Source organism: Elephas maximus, chromosome 3 (assembly GCF_024166365.1).
Source record: "Elephas maximus indicus isolate mEleMax1 chromosome 3, mEleMax1 primary haplotype, whole genome shotgun sequence".
Taxonomy (NCBI): Eukaryota; Metazoa; Chordata; class Mammalia; order Proboscidea; family Elephantidae; genus Elephas; species Elephas maximus.
Window position 1 is genome coordinate 94,778,157 of NC_064821.1, and position 16,328 is coordinate 94,794,484.

At 38.1% G+C, this 16,328-nt stretch overlaps 1 protein-coding gene across 3 annotated transcripts in view; it reads left to right on the forward strand.

Annotated features, from left to right (window-relative positions):
- OSBPL9 (oxysterol binding protein like 9) overlaps nucleotides 1–16,328 on the forward strand; it is a 176,915-nt gene that overhangs the window by 84,464 nt on the left and 76,123 nt on the right. For all 3 annotated transcript variants that reach the window (XM_049875176.1, XM_049875175.1, XM_049875178.1), the window contains one exon: nucleotides 11,250–11,326. In XM_049875176.1, the coding sequence (XP_049731133.1) occupies nucleotides 11,250–11,326 (77 nt within the window). The remainder of the gene's footprint in view (nucleotides 1–11,249; nucleotides 11,327–16,328) is intronic.

Here is a 16,328-nt window from a genome sequence, read left to right on the forward strand (position 1 = left end):
GAAGCACAGTATTGCTTCAGATAGGCAAAGCAGAAGTTGTGGGGGAGAAAGAGTTTTCTAAATACTTGCTTGTGTTTTACTAGACAGTTTTGGAGACTTCAGCTAAAAGTATTTATAAATCTTTGAGGGAGCCAATTATGGCAGTTTTAATAGGATATTAAGCAAAAATTAGTGATTTATTAGGAAATGGAAATCCAACCTATTTTTAGACTCCATATGTAAAAAGGAGGTGTATACTGGACATTTATGTCAGTGTTTTATTATCATTCCTCATTCAGCAAATATTTATTGAACGTCCGTTACCTGGCATGATTCTAGGGGCTTAAAATATATCAATAAATGAAACAAATGAAGACCCATGCCCTTGTGGAGCTTGTATTACAGTGAAAGAGACAGACAATAAATAATAACCTAAATAAGCATATATGTTAGGAGGGATAAGTACAATGGAGAAAAGAAAAAGCAGAGCAGGATAAGGGGAATTGGGAATGCTGGGTTGTGGGGGCAGGTTTTAGTCTTTGCTGATTATAAGACCTCATTTGTCCAGTAATTAATGAGTATCAGTTGCTAAGCACATGTCAGCTTTTAGGAATTCAGAAAACATGAATCAAATTCCATCCCAGATCTCAGGGAGTACACAGTTGAGCAAAGGAAGGAAAAAAATAATAAACAAACTAGAGCATTATAGTGTTATAGATGGCTTTGGAAGAAGTTCATACAAAGCATAGTAAGGCACATAGACCTTTATTTCTCTCTCTCTTTAATTTGATCTCACCTCTGTTTAATTTATTTAAACTATGACTTAAACCTTCTGGCTACCAAGGCATTGGCTTAGTTTACTGTAGGCTTAGAGTCATGTGAATTGGCTGTTATCTCTACACCTCTTCATTACCTTCTTAAAAATACTGTCTGACTACTAAACATGTCCAAATCTGTTCCAAGTTACAGTCAGTGGTACTTCAAACCACCTGATTATTTAAATGGAATATTCTCATTCAACATCCATCTATCACGTACTCCCCGAAAAGTATGTAATGAGCACCTAACGTGTAAAACATTTTGCCAAGTGCTAGAGATGCAACAAAGAATAATAGACTGAATTGGTCATTTCAAAAATATCAGTTAAGAGAGTTAAGCAGATCTTCCAAACCTTGACACATTTCATTATGTTATTATTGTTGTTGTTAGGTACCATCGAGTCGATTCCCACTCATAGCGACCCCATGTACGACAGAACAAAACACTGTTAGAGCCACTGTGTCAATCCATCTCATTGAGGGTCTTCCTCTTTTCCACTGACCGGGTACTTTACCAAGCATGATGTCCTTCTCCAGGTACTGATCCCTCCTGACAACATGTCCAAAGTATGTAAGACGCAGTCTCACCATTCTTGCCTCTAAGGAGCATTCTGGTTGTACTTCTTCCAAGACAGATTTGTTCGTTCTTTCTGCAGTCCATGGTATATTCAATATACTTCTCCAGCACCACAATTTTGAAAGGTGTCAGTTCTTCTTTGTATTCCTTATTCATTGTCCAGCATTCACAATGCATAGAAGGTGATTGAAAACACCCTGACCTGGGTCAGGCACACCATAGTCTTCAAGATGACATCTTTGCTTTTCAACACTTTAAGGAGGTCTTTTGCAGCAGATTTTCCCAATGCAGTGCATTTTTTATATCTTGACTGCTGCTTCCATGGGTATTGATTGTGGATCCAGGTAAAATGAAATCCTTGACAACTTCAATCTTTTCCCCATTTATGATGATGTTGCTTATTGGTCCAGTTCCGAGGATTTTTGTTTTCTTTATGTTGAGCTGTAATCCATACTGAAGGCTGTGGCCTTTGATCTTCATTGGTAAGTGCTTCAAGTCCTCTCACTTTCAGCAGGTAAGGTTGTGTCATCTGCATATTGCAGGTTGTTAATGAGTCGTCCTCCAGTCCTGATGCCTCGTTCTTCATATAGTCCAGCTTCTCGGATTATATACTCAGCATACAAATTGAATAGGAATGGTGAAAGGATACAACCCTGATGCACACCTTTCCTGACTTTAAACCAGACAGTATCCCCTTGTTTTGTTCCAAAGACTGCCTTTTGATCTACGTACAGCTTCTTCATGTGCACAATTAAGTAAGCGTTCTGGAATTCCCGTTCTTCATAACTTTGTCCATAATTGGTTATGATCTACACAGTGGAATGCATTTGCATAGTCAATAAAACACAGGTAAACATCTTTCTTTTTTTCTCTGCTTTCAGCCAGGATCCATCTGACATCAGCAATGATATCCCTGGTTCCACGTCCTCTCCTGAAACCAGGCCGAATTTCTGGCAGTTCCTTGTTGATATACTGCTGCAACCATTTTTGAACGATCTTCAGCAAAATTGTGCTTGTGTGTGATATTAATGATACTGTTCTATAATTTCCTCATTCAGTTGGATCACCTTTTGGGAATAGGCATAAATACGGATTTCTTCTGGTCAGTTGGCCAGGAAGCAGTGCTACATCCGTTTGTTGAAACATCTCCATTGATAATTCTGTCAATTCCTGGAGGCTTGTTTTTCACCAGTGCCTTCAGTGCAGCTTGGACCTCTTCCTTCAGTACCATCCGTTCCTGATCATATGCCACCTCTTGAAATGGTTGAACATCGACTAATTCTTTTTGGTATAATGACTCTGTGTATTCCTTCCATCTTCTTTTGATCCTTCCTGTGTCATTTAATATGAAAATATTAAATCCTTCAGTATTGCAACTTGAGGCTTGAATTTTTTCTTCAGTTCTTTCAGCTTGAGAAATGCTGAGCGTGTTCTTCCCTTTTGGTTTCCTATCTCAGCTGTTTGCAGGTGTCATTATAATACTTTGTCTTCCCGAGCTACCCTTTGAAATCTTCTGTTCAGTTCTTTTGCTTCCTTTTGCTTTAGTGGGTCAATGTTTGTGAGCAAGTTTCAGAGTCTCCTCTGACATCCAGCTTGGTCTTTTCTTTCTTTCCTGTCTTTTTGACCTCTTGCTTTCTTCATGTCCTTCCACAACTTGTCTTCGGTCACTAATATTCAACGCATCAAATCTGTTCTTGAGATGGTCTCTAAATTCAGGTGGGATATACTCGAGGTCGTATTTTGGCTCTCGTGGACTTGCTCTGATTTTCTTCAGTTTCAGCTTGAACTTGAACTTGTATATATGAGCAGTTGATGGTCCATTCCATAGTCGGCCCCTCGCCTTGTTCTGACTGATGATATTGAGCCTTTCTATCCTTTTTTTCCACAGATGTAGTCGGTTTGATTCCTGTGTGTTCCGTCTGGCGAGGTCCATGTGTATTGTTGCCATTCATGTTGGTGAAAGAAGGTATTTGCAATGAAGAAGTCGTTGGTCTTGCAAAATTCACTCATGCGATCTCCAGCATTGTTTCTATCACCAAGGCCATATTTTCCAGCTACCGATCCCTCTTCTTTGTTTCCAGCTTTCACATTCCAATCACCAATAATTATCACTGCATCCTGATTGCATGTTTGATCGATATCAGACTGCAGAAGCTGATAAAAATCTTCAATGTCTTCGTTTTTAGCCTTAGTGGTTGGTGCATAAATTCGAATAGTAGTCGTATTAACTGGTCTTCCTTGTAGGCGTATGGATATTATCCTATTACTGACAGCGTTGTACTTCAGGATAGATCTTGAAATGTTCTTTTTGATGACGAATGCTACACCATTCCTCTTCAAGAAGGGTATGGGATAAGGCTTATTTAACAGGTTGCTAGAAGCCTAGAAAGGAGCCCTGGTGGCATAGTGGTGGAAGTGCTTGGCTGCAAACCAAAAGGTTGGTGGTTCAAACCCACCAGCTACCCTGTGGGAGAAAGATGTGGCAATCTGCTTCTGTAAAAGATTTACAGCCTTGGAAACCCTATAGGGCAGCTCTACTTAGTCGTATAGGGTTGTTTTGAGTCATAATCGACTCGATGGCAGTGGGTTTAGCTTTTTTTGGCTTTTGAAGCCTAGAGACTCCATTTTTATTTGCTGTTTTCTAGGTGGTATGTGACTGCAAAATACTTTTCTGTTTCTTTTTTCTGTAAAATAAGCAGAATAATAATAGTAATAATAATACCTACCTCATATAGTTGTTGGGAGAATTAAATCAGTTAATACATGTCATGTGTTTAGACCTGCGCTGGCACAAATTAAGTGCCCAGTAGATTTAACTTTTATTATTTACGCAGATAAAGATGGGGCTCCAGCATTTCAGCGAAGGGAACAACTTGAACAAAAGCCTGGGAATTATGAGTTGTGTGAGCATTAAGTACAATGTAGCTCAAATGAAAGGGTTCATGGAAGAATATATTGGAAAGTAAGACCGGAAAGGTAGCTTTGGACTCTGATTATTACTGGACATGGAGCCCTGGTGGTACAGTGGTTAAGAGCTACGGTTGCTAACTAAAAGGTTGGCAGTTTGAATCCACCAGCTGCTCCTTGGAAACCCTATGAGACAGTTCTGCTCTGTCCTGTTGGGTCGCTATGAGTCAGAATCGACTCAACGGCAGCAAGCTTTGGTTTTAAAGCCATAAAATGTTATCAAATTTGTGTCTTTAGAGCCTAAGACATTGATTAGCACATGGTATGTATTTATGTTCTACTTGAGTATTGGAATATTTCAGTTAATTTAAGAAAGGAAGGCATGTCCTTTTAGCATGAGTAACTTACGTGGAAAAGGTAACATTTTACCTCAGCCCAGAAGGATAAACAGAATTTTAATAAGCAAAGGTATTAGAGGCGATTAGAATGGGTGAAGATAATGTGTCACTAAACAGCGTGCTGTCCAGTCAAGTGATTGTACTTTCCAGGAGACTGAGTTCCTTGAGATCATGGATTGTCTTATCCATTCTCATGTACCTGACATCGTACCTGATGCATACTGGGGCCAAGTAGACTTTTGAACGAAGTGTTTCAACACTTAATCTTGTAAACTTGGGTTTTGTGTAACATTTTCGTTTCACAATAACTTTCAGAGAAAAGGAGGTCTTCCTGATTATAGAGGATAATTCCTTTTACGTCAGTTACCGAGCAGGCAAGTAACCACTTCCTTTTGCAAACAGGCAGTAATTTATTCATAGCTGTTGTATGTCTTAAAGGAGAAGAATATGTGATTTTAGGAAGACAGATTCCTAAGCAGTGGCTCAGGAATGGTAAGATAAAAGGAGTGTTGGGACCTTGTCTTAAAGTCTACTTCTTGCGGTTTGTTAATAGTTGCTGTCTAGTCAGCTCTGACTTGTGGCAACCCCCGTACAACAGAACAAAATGCTGCATGGCCTGGCGCCATCCTCATGATTGCCAGCATGCTTGAGTCCGCTGTTGTCGTACAACCTAGGGGTCTCATCTTCTAGCACTATATTGGACATTTTTCTGTTGTGATTCATAGTCATCTTGATTGGCTAATTTTTTGAAGTAGATCACCAAGCCTTTCTTCCTAGTCTGTCTTAGTCTGGAAGTTCCACTGAAACCTGTCCACCATGGGTGACCCTGCTGGTATTTGAAATACCAGTGGCAAGGCTTTAAGCATCATAGAAACACACAAGCCACCACAGTTTGACAAACTGACAGATGGGTGGTGGGCTTGTGGTTTAGTTTATGAGAATTGTAGTAGAAAATGAAGCCTATTTAATGACCTCTTTTTTTTTTTATTTTTACTTATTCAAATATGTATAATATAGGAAATATGATTAGATTTGTAATAAAAGAGCTAAAATTATAAAATCCTGAAAACTTCAGTATTTTACTTACTAGATGAATTTTGTTTTTTCTACTGCATACCTTATATTGTTTCTGTATAAGTAGGCATCATGGGGAGTTAGGAGTTATAAGTAATCCCGTTCCTATTGAGTTTCTCTGGCTAACTGGTTACTAAATTATTATTAGCACTTCTTTTGTCTTAAGGCTGTGTATGATAATAACAACATGTATCAGTATAATCGACGTATTGCATCGGGAAAATTTGCTGCAAAAGACCTCTTTAAAGTGTTGAAAAGCAAATATGTCACTTTGAGGACTAAGGTGCGCCTGACCGAAGCCATGGTATTTTTTAATCACCTCATAGGGATGGGAAGGCTGGACAATTAATAAGAAAGACCGACACCTTTGAATTGCGGTGTTGGTGAGGAAAAGTGAATATGCCATGAACTGTCAGAAGAACGAACAAATCTGTCTTGAAAGAAGTACAGCCAGTATGCTTCTTAGAAGGGAGGATGGTGGGACATCGCCTCATGTACTTTGGACATGTTGTCAGGAGGAATCAGTTCCTGAAGAAGGACATCACGCTTGGTAAAGTGGAGGGTCAGCAAAAAAGAGGAAGACGCTCAAAGAGATGAGTTGATACAGTGACTGCAACAATGGACTCAAGCATAACGACTGTGAGGATGGCTGAGGACCAAGCTGTGTTTCATTCTATTGTACAGAGGGTCACTGTGAGTTGGAACCAACTCGGCAGCACCTAACAACAACAGTGCTATAGTACATGTCCGGCACTGTGCTAAATACTGCGGTGATTAATTTTTTTATTTAATTCTAAAAACAACCTTGTAAGTTTTAGGTATTATTACTATCTCTATAGGTAATATTATCATTAGAGATGAGAAAAGTAAAGTTTAGCAGGATTAAGCAACTTGCCCAAGGTCAGGATGAATAATGAATGGCAAAGCTAAGTATCAAACTGGGGTTTGGACCCAGGAGCCGACCCTCTTAGCCTTTGCACTAAACTGCTTACCAAAGCCACTTTCATCAATTCTGGATTCCTACTCATAGTGACCTTATAGGACAGAATAGAACTACCCCACAAGGTTTCCAAGGCTGTAAATCTTCTTGGAAGCAGACTGCCACACCTTTTTCCTGTGGAGTGCCTGGGGGGTTTGAACTACCAACCTTTCAGTAAACAGCTTTAACCATTGCACTACCAGAGCTCCAAACTGCTTGAAAAAAAAAATACAAAAAAACCAAACCCGTTGCATCTTAACAGTATTAAGTCTTCCAATCCATGAACTTGAAATATCCTTTCATTTATTTGTTGTTTTGACTCATAGGGACCCTATGCACAACAAAACAAAACACTTCCCCATCCTGCGCCACCCTCACAATCGTTGCTATGTTTGAGCCCATTGTTGTAGCCACTGTGTCAGTCCATCTCATTGAGGGTCTTCCTCTTTTTCGCTGACCCTCTGCTTTACCAAGCATGATGTCTTTCTCCAGGGACTGATCCCTCCTGATAACATGTCCAAAGTATGTGAGACTTAGTCTCGCCATCCTTGTTTCTAAGGAGCCATTCTGGTTGTACTTCTTCGAAGACACATTTGTTCGTTCCTTTGGCAGTCCGTGGTATATTCAATATTCTTTGCCAGCACCACAATTCAAAGGCATCAATTCTTCTCTGGTCTTCCTTATTCATTTTGCAGCTTTTGCATGCACATGAAGCGATTGAAAACACCATGGCTTGGGTCAGGCGCACCGTAGTCCTCACAGTGACATCTTTGCTTTTCGACACTTTAAAGTGGTCTTTGTTTATTTAGGTCTCCTTTAATTTTTTTCAGCAATGTTTTATAGTTTTTAGTGTACAAGTCTTTTACTTCCCTGGTTAAATTTATTCCTAGGTATTTTATTTTTCTAATGCTATTATAAATGGAATTGTTTCGTTAATTTCCTTTTCACATTGCTCATTGCTGGTGTGTAGAAACCCAGTGATTTTTGTGTGTTGACCTTGTACCCTGCCACTTTGCTGAAGTCATTTATTAGCTCTAGTGGCTTTCTTGTGGATTCTTTGGAATTTTCTATATATAGGATCACATCATCTGTGGAAAGGTATAGTTTTACTTCTTCCTTCCGGATTTGGATTTCTTTTATTTCTTTTTCTTGCCTAATTGTTCTAACTAGGACTTCCTTTGCAATATTGAGTAGCAGTGGTAAGAGTGGGCATCCTTAACGTGTTCAAAATCTTGAGAGGAAAGCTCTTACTTTTTCTCCATTGAATATGATGTTAGCTGTTTTTCCATAAATGCCCTTTATCATATTGAGAAATTTCCCTCCCATTCCTATTTTGTTGAGTGTTTTTTAGCATGAAAGGGTGCTGGATTTTGTCAGGTATTTTTCTGTGTCAGTTGAGATGATCATGTGGTCTTGTCCTTTTTTATACTGATGTGTCATAATACACTGATTGGTTTTCTAATGTCAAACCACCCTTGCATTCCTGGGATAAATATCAGTTAATATGGTGTATAATCCCTTTAATATGCTTTTGGGTCTGGTTTGCTAGTATTTTATTGGGAATTTTTTAATCTATATATATAAGAATATTGGTCTGTATTTTTTTTTTTTTTCTAGTGATAGCTTTGTCTGACTTTGCTATCAGGGTAATGCTAGCCTTATTGAATGAGTTAGGAAGTGTTTAGGAAGGATCGGAGTAACTTCTATAAATGTTTGGTAGAATTCCCCAGTGAGGACACCTGGTCCAGGACTTTTTTTGTTGTTGTGAGGTATTTGATTACCGATTCAATCTCTTCACTTGTTATGGGTTTCTTGAGATTTTCTGTTTCTTCTAGAGTCAATTTAGGTAGTCTTTGTGTTTCTAGGAATTTGCCATTTTATCAAAGTTACCTATTTTGTTGGTGAACAGTTGTTCATAGCGTTTTCTTATGATTCTACTTATTTCTGTACGGTTGGTTGTAATGTCTATACTTTCATTTCTGGTTTTTGATATTTGAATTTTATCTCCCTCTTTGTCAGTATAGAAAAATGTTTGTTGATTTTATTGATATTTTCAAAAAAAAACTACTGGTTTTGGTGGTTCTGTCTATTGTTTTCCTCATTTCTGCTCTGATCTTTGTTTTTTCCTTCATTCTGGTATCTTTATGCTTAGTTTGTTCACCTTTTTTTAGTTCCTCAAGTGTACAGTTAGGTTATTGCTTTGGGATCTTCTTTTTTTAATGTAGGTACTTACCACTATAAATTTTGTTTTGAGGACTGCCTTTGCTCTGCATCCTGTAAGTTTTGGTATGTTATGATTTCTTTTTTCTTCAACTCTAAGTATTTTCTGATTTCTCTCTTTTTTAATTCCTTGACCCCAAACCAAAAACCAAACTCGTTGCTGTCAAGTCAATTCCTACTCACAGCAACCCTGTAGAACAGAGTAGAACTGTCCCATAGGATTTCCAAGGCTATAATCTTTCTGGAAACAGACTGCCACAGCATTCTCCTGTGGAGTGGCTGGTAGTTTCAAACTGACCTTTCGGTTAGCAGCTGAGAGCTTAACCACTGCACCACTAGGGTTCCTTTCCTTGACCCATTAATAGTGTGTTGTTTAATTTTTACATATTGGTGTATTTTCTAGTTTTCCTTCTGTTCTTAATTTCAAGTTTCATTCTGTTGTGATTACAGAAGATACTTTGTGTGATTTTAACCTCTTTAAACTTAGTGAGACTTGTTTTGTGGCCTAGCATGTGGTCTATCCTGGAGAATGATCCGTGTGCACTGGAGAAGAATGTATTGTGCTGTTGTTGGGTGGAGTATTTTACTTATGTCTCTTAGGTCCAGGTGGTTAATAGTGTTCTCCAAATCTTACTTCCTTAATGATCTTCTTTCTGGATACTCTGTCCATTATTGAAACTGGTGTGTTGAAGTCACCAACTATTATTGTAGAACTGTCTATTACTTTCTTCAAATCTGTCAGTGTTTATATATTTTGGGGCTCTGGTGTTAGGTGCATATATATTTAAAATTGTTAAATCTTCTTGCTGAACTGACCCTTTTATCATTATGTAATGTCTGTCTTTGTCTCTTAGAACAGATTTTGACTTAATGTCTATTTTCTCTGATGTCATTATAGCTGCCCTCTTCGGGCTGTCCTTAAGATATTTACTATATTTTTGGTTTGCAGCAATTTTTGCTATAAGATACCTACCTTGAGATTTCTTTGGTTTATCCTGGTTGGGTTTCCTGGAGCTTCTGAAATCTGTGGCTTAATGTCTTTGATCTGTGTTGGATAATTCTCAGCCAGATAGTACTTCTGTTCCACCCTCTTTCTGTTACTTACTGTTTCTTATGTATTTTCCATTCCTTTGACTCATTGTCTCTTGTTCTGATGAATTTCTTCTGACCTCTCTTCTAGCTCTCTAATTGTCTTAATCAGCTGTTGAACTCTTCCATTGAGTTCTTAATATTGTTTATTATATTTTTCAATCTTAGAATCTAGATTTCTTTTAAAATATATCATTTAAAAAATAGTTTCTAAGTCTCTGCTAAAATTTTCAGTCTGTTATCTTACTGAACATCGTAAACATAGTTGTCTTTAAAGTTTGGGCTTGTTCAAATATCTGCAGTCCTGTTGGTCTCTTTCTGTTGTCTTTTGTTTCTTATTCTTTATGTGTGGTCTTGTCTCCTTGTATACTTGGTGCTAGACATTGTATTTGAAAAGTTGTTTATAGAAATAATTCAGCAGCTAAGATGATACTATCTTCCTGTAGAAGATTTTCATTTGCTTTTGCTAGTTGCTTGAGGTCACTAACAATCGGGGGTAGTTTTAATCCATTTCAGGAATCAAGAAATTTCTGGGCCACCCAGATGACCCAAAGCTGAGCAGTTGTTTTAATTCGGTTTCATCCTTAATCCTAATGTGTAAATCCTTTGTGGTCCCAATCAAAGCATGAGCTATTTTCCAGAGTCCCCATTGCTGGTAGATCCTGGTCTCTAAACCTTTGGCCTGTCAAAGCTCTTAAGTGCATTGCCCAGCCTACATATCCTCTCCTGCAGTAATTACCCACATACTTATAATGCCACCAGGAGAAAAACCATAAAAACCAAACTCGTTATCGCCAAGTTGATTCTAAGTCATAGCAACCAGGAAAAAAGCAGCTCAAAATACCAGGTTTAGATCTTAGAGTTTTGTTTGCTGCCAGATATTGACCTGGTGATTCTTCACTACCTCGTTGGTGTCTAATACCTTCAACCAGTTGTTTTTTTTAATAATCTGTCTAATTTTTTTAGTTGTTATCAGTGGGAAGGTTGCTCTGAACTACCTAGTCTGCCATAATTTAATACAGTTATTTTCATTATACATTGTTGCAAGTAGATGGCCAATTTGGAAAGAATAGACCGATGTGACCATATTAAGGAAATAGTACAACCAAAAGCTTTCTTGTTAACCTCACGGCTTTAAAACTTTACTTTCAAACATGGGGACATATTGCATACATTACAGTTTTGATTTTTATAATCTTTTATTTCAGCTCGTGATGCTGATGAGCGAGAGAAGTGGATCCATGCCTTAGAAGAAACAATTCTTCGACATACTCTCCAGCTTCAAGTAAGAGTGTTTACATGGTTTCTGTTCATTCATTTTTTTGTTTGTTTTTGCTTCTTAAATAACTGTGATATAATGTAATGAGAGTTTTTAATTTCTAAGTTGCCCATTTTCTACTTTATAAATGTGACTATATATAGTAAAGCCATGTCATGTCATTTCTTTTGCTTTCTGGAGGGAAAAATACTAATTTCTGTCTTGAAATAAGATAGTACAAGGCAATGTTGAAAGTGAAATGTTTTGTTAAAATGTGCCAGATTCATTTTTTAAATTTAGTATTTATATAGTTGGTTATTGACATAACTGAGCTATATAATTGTATATGACAATAGACAAGTGCCGAGAAATTGTCCTCACTTTCTTGCTATAGGGTTTGGCTGTTACCATATGTATGGTTAGCACTCTTAGGGGTGAAAAGGAAAGAAAACTCAATCTAAACTAGTTTAAGAAAAAAGCAGATATTCTGGCTTAGGTGTGGTTTGATGTATGTGTTTAAACGATGTCGTGAGGACCCACATCCTCCATCTCTATTGCTAGGTTCCAATATCTCTGGGTTGACTTCATTTTCAGATAGACTCTCCCCTTGTGATGGCAAAATGGTTGCAGCAATTTCACCCTCATTGTAGGAACTCCAAATCCAGGAAAAAAAAAAAAAAATTTTTTTTTTTTTTTTAGGAGACTATTTATTCTGGACCGTAACAGGATTAGTAAGATTAGCTCTGGTCACCTTAGCTTGAGTCATTTGTCCAATCCTGACCGATCAGGGTTTCAGACCTGGTCTCAAACATTCTTGGAGCTGAGATGTGTCTGACTTCACCAGAAATACATTGCTGATTGGGTAGCAGATGGTTCCCTCAAGCAGAGTCAGAATGAGGAAAGAAGATGCTGGGTGATAAAAGCAATAAATATCTAGCACACCGTATTGATGGCACTTATCTATGTTTATTCTTCAGTAACAGAGCTTGTATTTGTGGTATATAGAGGGGTTTGTTTTGGTATTTTGATTTAGAGGATTGAATTGTAGAAAACTGATATTTTATAACCCTCCTCTTTCTGCTTACCTTCATCCTGCACCAGGAATTGGTTCATTAGACAAAGTTGTATAGGGCATCCTACTTTCTGCAAGATGGTGATCTCTCTGTCACTTCAAAGTATTTAAGTAGATGCTTAAACATTACTGGAAGATGTGTTACAAAAGGACTGTAAGAAATAAATTTGGATTTGAACTAGGAGATCCTGTCGTTACTCTTATGAGTTCTGTTTTTTAAAAGCAACTTTATAATTTCTTTTTAAACAGTTTTATGAATCAATAAAGCATTAGTTCAGCAAATTTGTGGTCCAGTAAAAAGATAAGTGTTTTAATAATCATATCAGACTGAATATGGCAGGTAAGATCCCCCCATCACTTCTGATTATACTGACGTTCAAGTCTCTCCATGATCTGCTCTCAGCCTCCCCTTCTAGACGTTTCTTCCACCATACCCCTATATAAACTTTCTATTAGAGTGCTGTTGCTCATTTGCTCCCTTCTGAACACATCTTGTTTATTTCTGACCTCCACATTCTTGCTTATGATATTCTCTCTCTTTAAAACGCCGTTTTCCTTCGCTCTGCTCCTTTCTAACTTTACATGCTGTCTGCTTTCTTCAAAGCCCAGTTAAGAACTGACCTCTTTTGTGGAGCTGGAGCCTTCTCTGACTGAAACCCCTCCCACTCAGTAATCTTTCTTTTGAAGTCCGTACTGGTTGCACTATTCACTAAGTCCTTATCGTATTCATCTTGTTTATCTTTTCAAGTATGTATAACTTCCTACCTCCCCAGTTAGGATGTATATACTCTTTCAAGTCAGGTACCTAATTTGACTCAATTTTGGAGTTTATGAGCTTGTTAAGAAGAGAGCTTATATGTCTTTGGGAATAAATAATAAGAAGAAAAGGACAACCTTGAGAAGTCTAAGTCTTCTGAGAGCATTGATAGGTTGTCAAGTACATATAATACAAAAGAATTTCTTTTTCCCTTAAACTTAAAGCATGGAGAAGATAGGACATTTGGAAATAAGGAATTAAATGTTAATTTCAAGTGGCAAAGAGGTAAAGATTGTCTTCCCAGAGGCAGTGACATGTAGTGAAGAACTTGACTCTGGAGCCAGAATGTCTGTGTTCATATCCCAGCACCACCACTTAAATGTAACCCTTGACATTGAACTTAATCTCTTTCAGTTCCAGTGTCCTCATCTATAATATAAAGATAATAAAAGCAGCTACATGGGGTGTTCTGATGATTAAATGAGTTAAATGCAAACTGCTTGAATAATGCCTACCTGTGGAAGCCCTGGTGGCTTAGTGGTTAAGAGCTATGGCTGCTAACCAAAAGGTTGGCAGTTCAAATCCACCAGGTGCTCCTTGGAAACCCTGTATGGCAGTTCTACTCTGTCCTTTAGAGTTACTGTGAGTCGGAATTGACTCTATGGCAGTGGGTTTTGTTTTGTTTTGTTTTAATGTAAGAATTGGAAACCCTGGTTGCCTAGTGGTTAAGAGCTATGGCAGTTTGAATCTACCAGGTGCTTCCTGGAAACCCTATGGGGCAGTTCTGCTCTGTCCTATAAGGTCGCTATTGAGTCAGGATCGACTCGACAGTAACGGGTTTGGTTTTATGTAAGAATTTGATAAATGTTAGCTGCCGTTACTAATACTACAGCTACTACACCTGCCATTCCCACTTCCAGTGCCAGGCATTCTAATAATGTTCAATAACTATTTATTAAATGGGGAAATAATTTAAGGAAATTAAGGAACAAATAGGTGACATACAGTTTTTTATCCTATTGCTATTTATTGAGTACAAACCCAGTGCCATTGAGTCAATTATGACTCATAGCAGCCCTACAGGACAGAGTAAAACTGCCCCATAGAGCTTCCAAGGAGCGCCTGGCAGATTCGAACTGCCGACCCTTTGGTTGGCAGCCGTAGCACTTAACCACTACGCCACCAGGGTTTTCTGCTGAGGACAACATATTATCTATTAGGCACTGTGGGGTATGTGCCCTTTAAATGGGAGAAGAGATTCAATGCTAGCAACCTACATTTTAAATATATCCATGTACCCACAACTGTGCTAGGTTATTTTCTTTTATTATTTTGTTATAAAATATATATTTTTGACCTCAGTTTGTAGATGAGGAACCTTTCTACTACGTAACACTGCTTCCCAATCAAACACTTGGCCTATTTACATGTCCTCCTTTTCCATTGAAATTCATCTTTACTTTAACTATTAAATTACAGTGCTTTGGCCTTGTCATTACTAAGAGATGCACCACTTCCGTATATTGAATTAAAAAGTGTTTTCTCTTTGACCAGTTTTCTTATTGTCAACCTCTCCCACTTTACTTCTTCTGAACTTCTCTCATTTTGATCTGAGCCCTACTCCATTTTTTTCCTGCTCATTCGTACTTTTCTAATTTTGCTTCTCATTTCCCTGTGTAGGCTTTATGGTCTGCTTTTTTAACATTCATTTTGTTATCACCCATAGAATTTCTTGTCCTGGGACTTTTGTGCTGTATACCATCCTGGTCTCCATTTTTCAGCGTACCTGTTATCTGTTTTCTTTGCTTCTAGCACTGTTAGAGGCCACAAAAGCAAGATGGCTCTATCACAATTTTAATTTTGTCTGATTTTAATTGCATGGAGACCCTGGTAGCATAGTGGCTAATTACTATGGCTGCTAACCAAAAGGTCGGCAGTTCAAATCCACCAGGTGCTCCTTGGAAACTCTTTGGGGCAGTTCTACTATGTCCTGTAGTGTCACTATGAGTAAGGATCAACTTGACGGCAAGGGGTTTGGTTTTTGGTTTTTTTAAATTGCATATCCATTACTACTTAACAGTCTTCTTATTGACTTCTAATGGAATCTCCACAGTGGAATCTTTTTCATTAGTATTGAGTGTCTAATTACAGTCTTGATCCCTTTTTCACGAAAAAGAGTTTTTCCTTCTTCAGCATTTCTTAGTGACTTCACCTATACTTCTCTGCTTCTCATACTTTAAAGAAAAAAATATTCTCACTTTCCCACCGTTAAGACTACACCCATACTCTTGACTGCATAATGCTTCCTATTAGATTGTGACTTTTTTTTTTTTTACTCCTTCTCCCTCTAGCAGCCTCCAGCATAGATTTACCTAAAGCTTATGTATGGATGACTTTTGTTTCTTCCTCTAATCTCTATATCTCTTTTCATATGTAATTTTAGAACTACATTTCTTCCTTTTGGATTTTGCCAGTTAGATGTCTCCGTAGGTCTCAAAGTGAACGTGGCTAATACTGAGCTTGTCATCTCTCTCTTCCCCACACCTAGCTCTTTAATTTTTCTGTTTCTATTAATTCTCTGAGCCATTGAGGTTTGAAAGTTTAGAGTCTTTTTAGGTAATAACTTCTAACCTGCCACACCCAAGGTCTCTTCATTTATATTTATATCTCTCCTCTCACTTTCCCCGTCTTTGCCACAACCCTAGTTCAGGTTTCTGATACAAATTGCCTACACTATTCCTGGCCCCATGTTTTTACTCCTGCTGTTTTCTTTAAATCCTCACCAGTCCCAGTCCTCAAATTTGTCTCTGTCAGATTTCTTTCCAATCGTTCAAGGCCCAGCACACCTATTACGTGTTTCTCCATTCTTATCACTATAATATAAAACAGTCTTCCTTAACCTCTGCCGTACTTTCTACTTTCTTGTAGCCCATATAACATTCTAAAAAACACCAGTTGCTGTTGAGTTGATTCCAACTCATGGCACCCACGTGTGTGTCAGAGTAGAATGGTGCCCCATGGTTTTCAACAGCTAGTGTTCAGAAGTAGATCACCAGGCCTTTCTTCTGAGGTGCCTCTGGGTGGTCTAGAACCACCAGCCTTTCAGTTAGCAGCCGAGTGCATTAACTGTTTGTATCGCACACTCCATATAACATTCTGTCTGATAATAATAATAATAACAACAGCAACTAACGTTATTG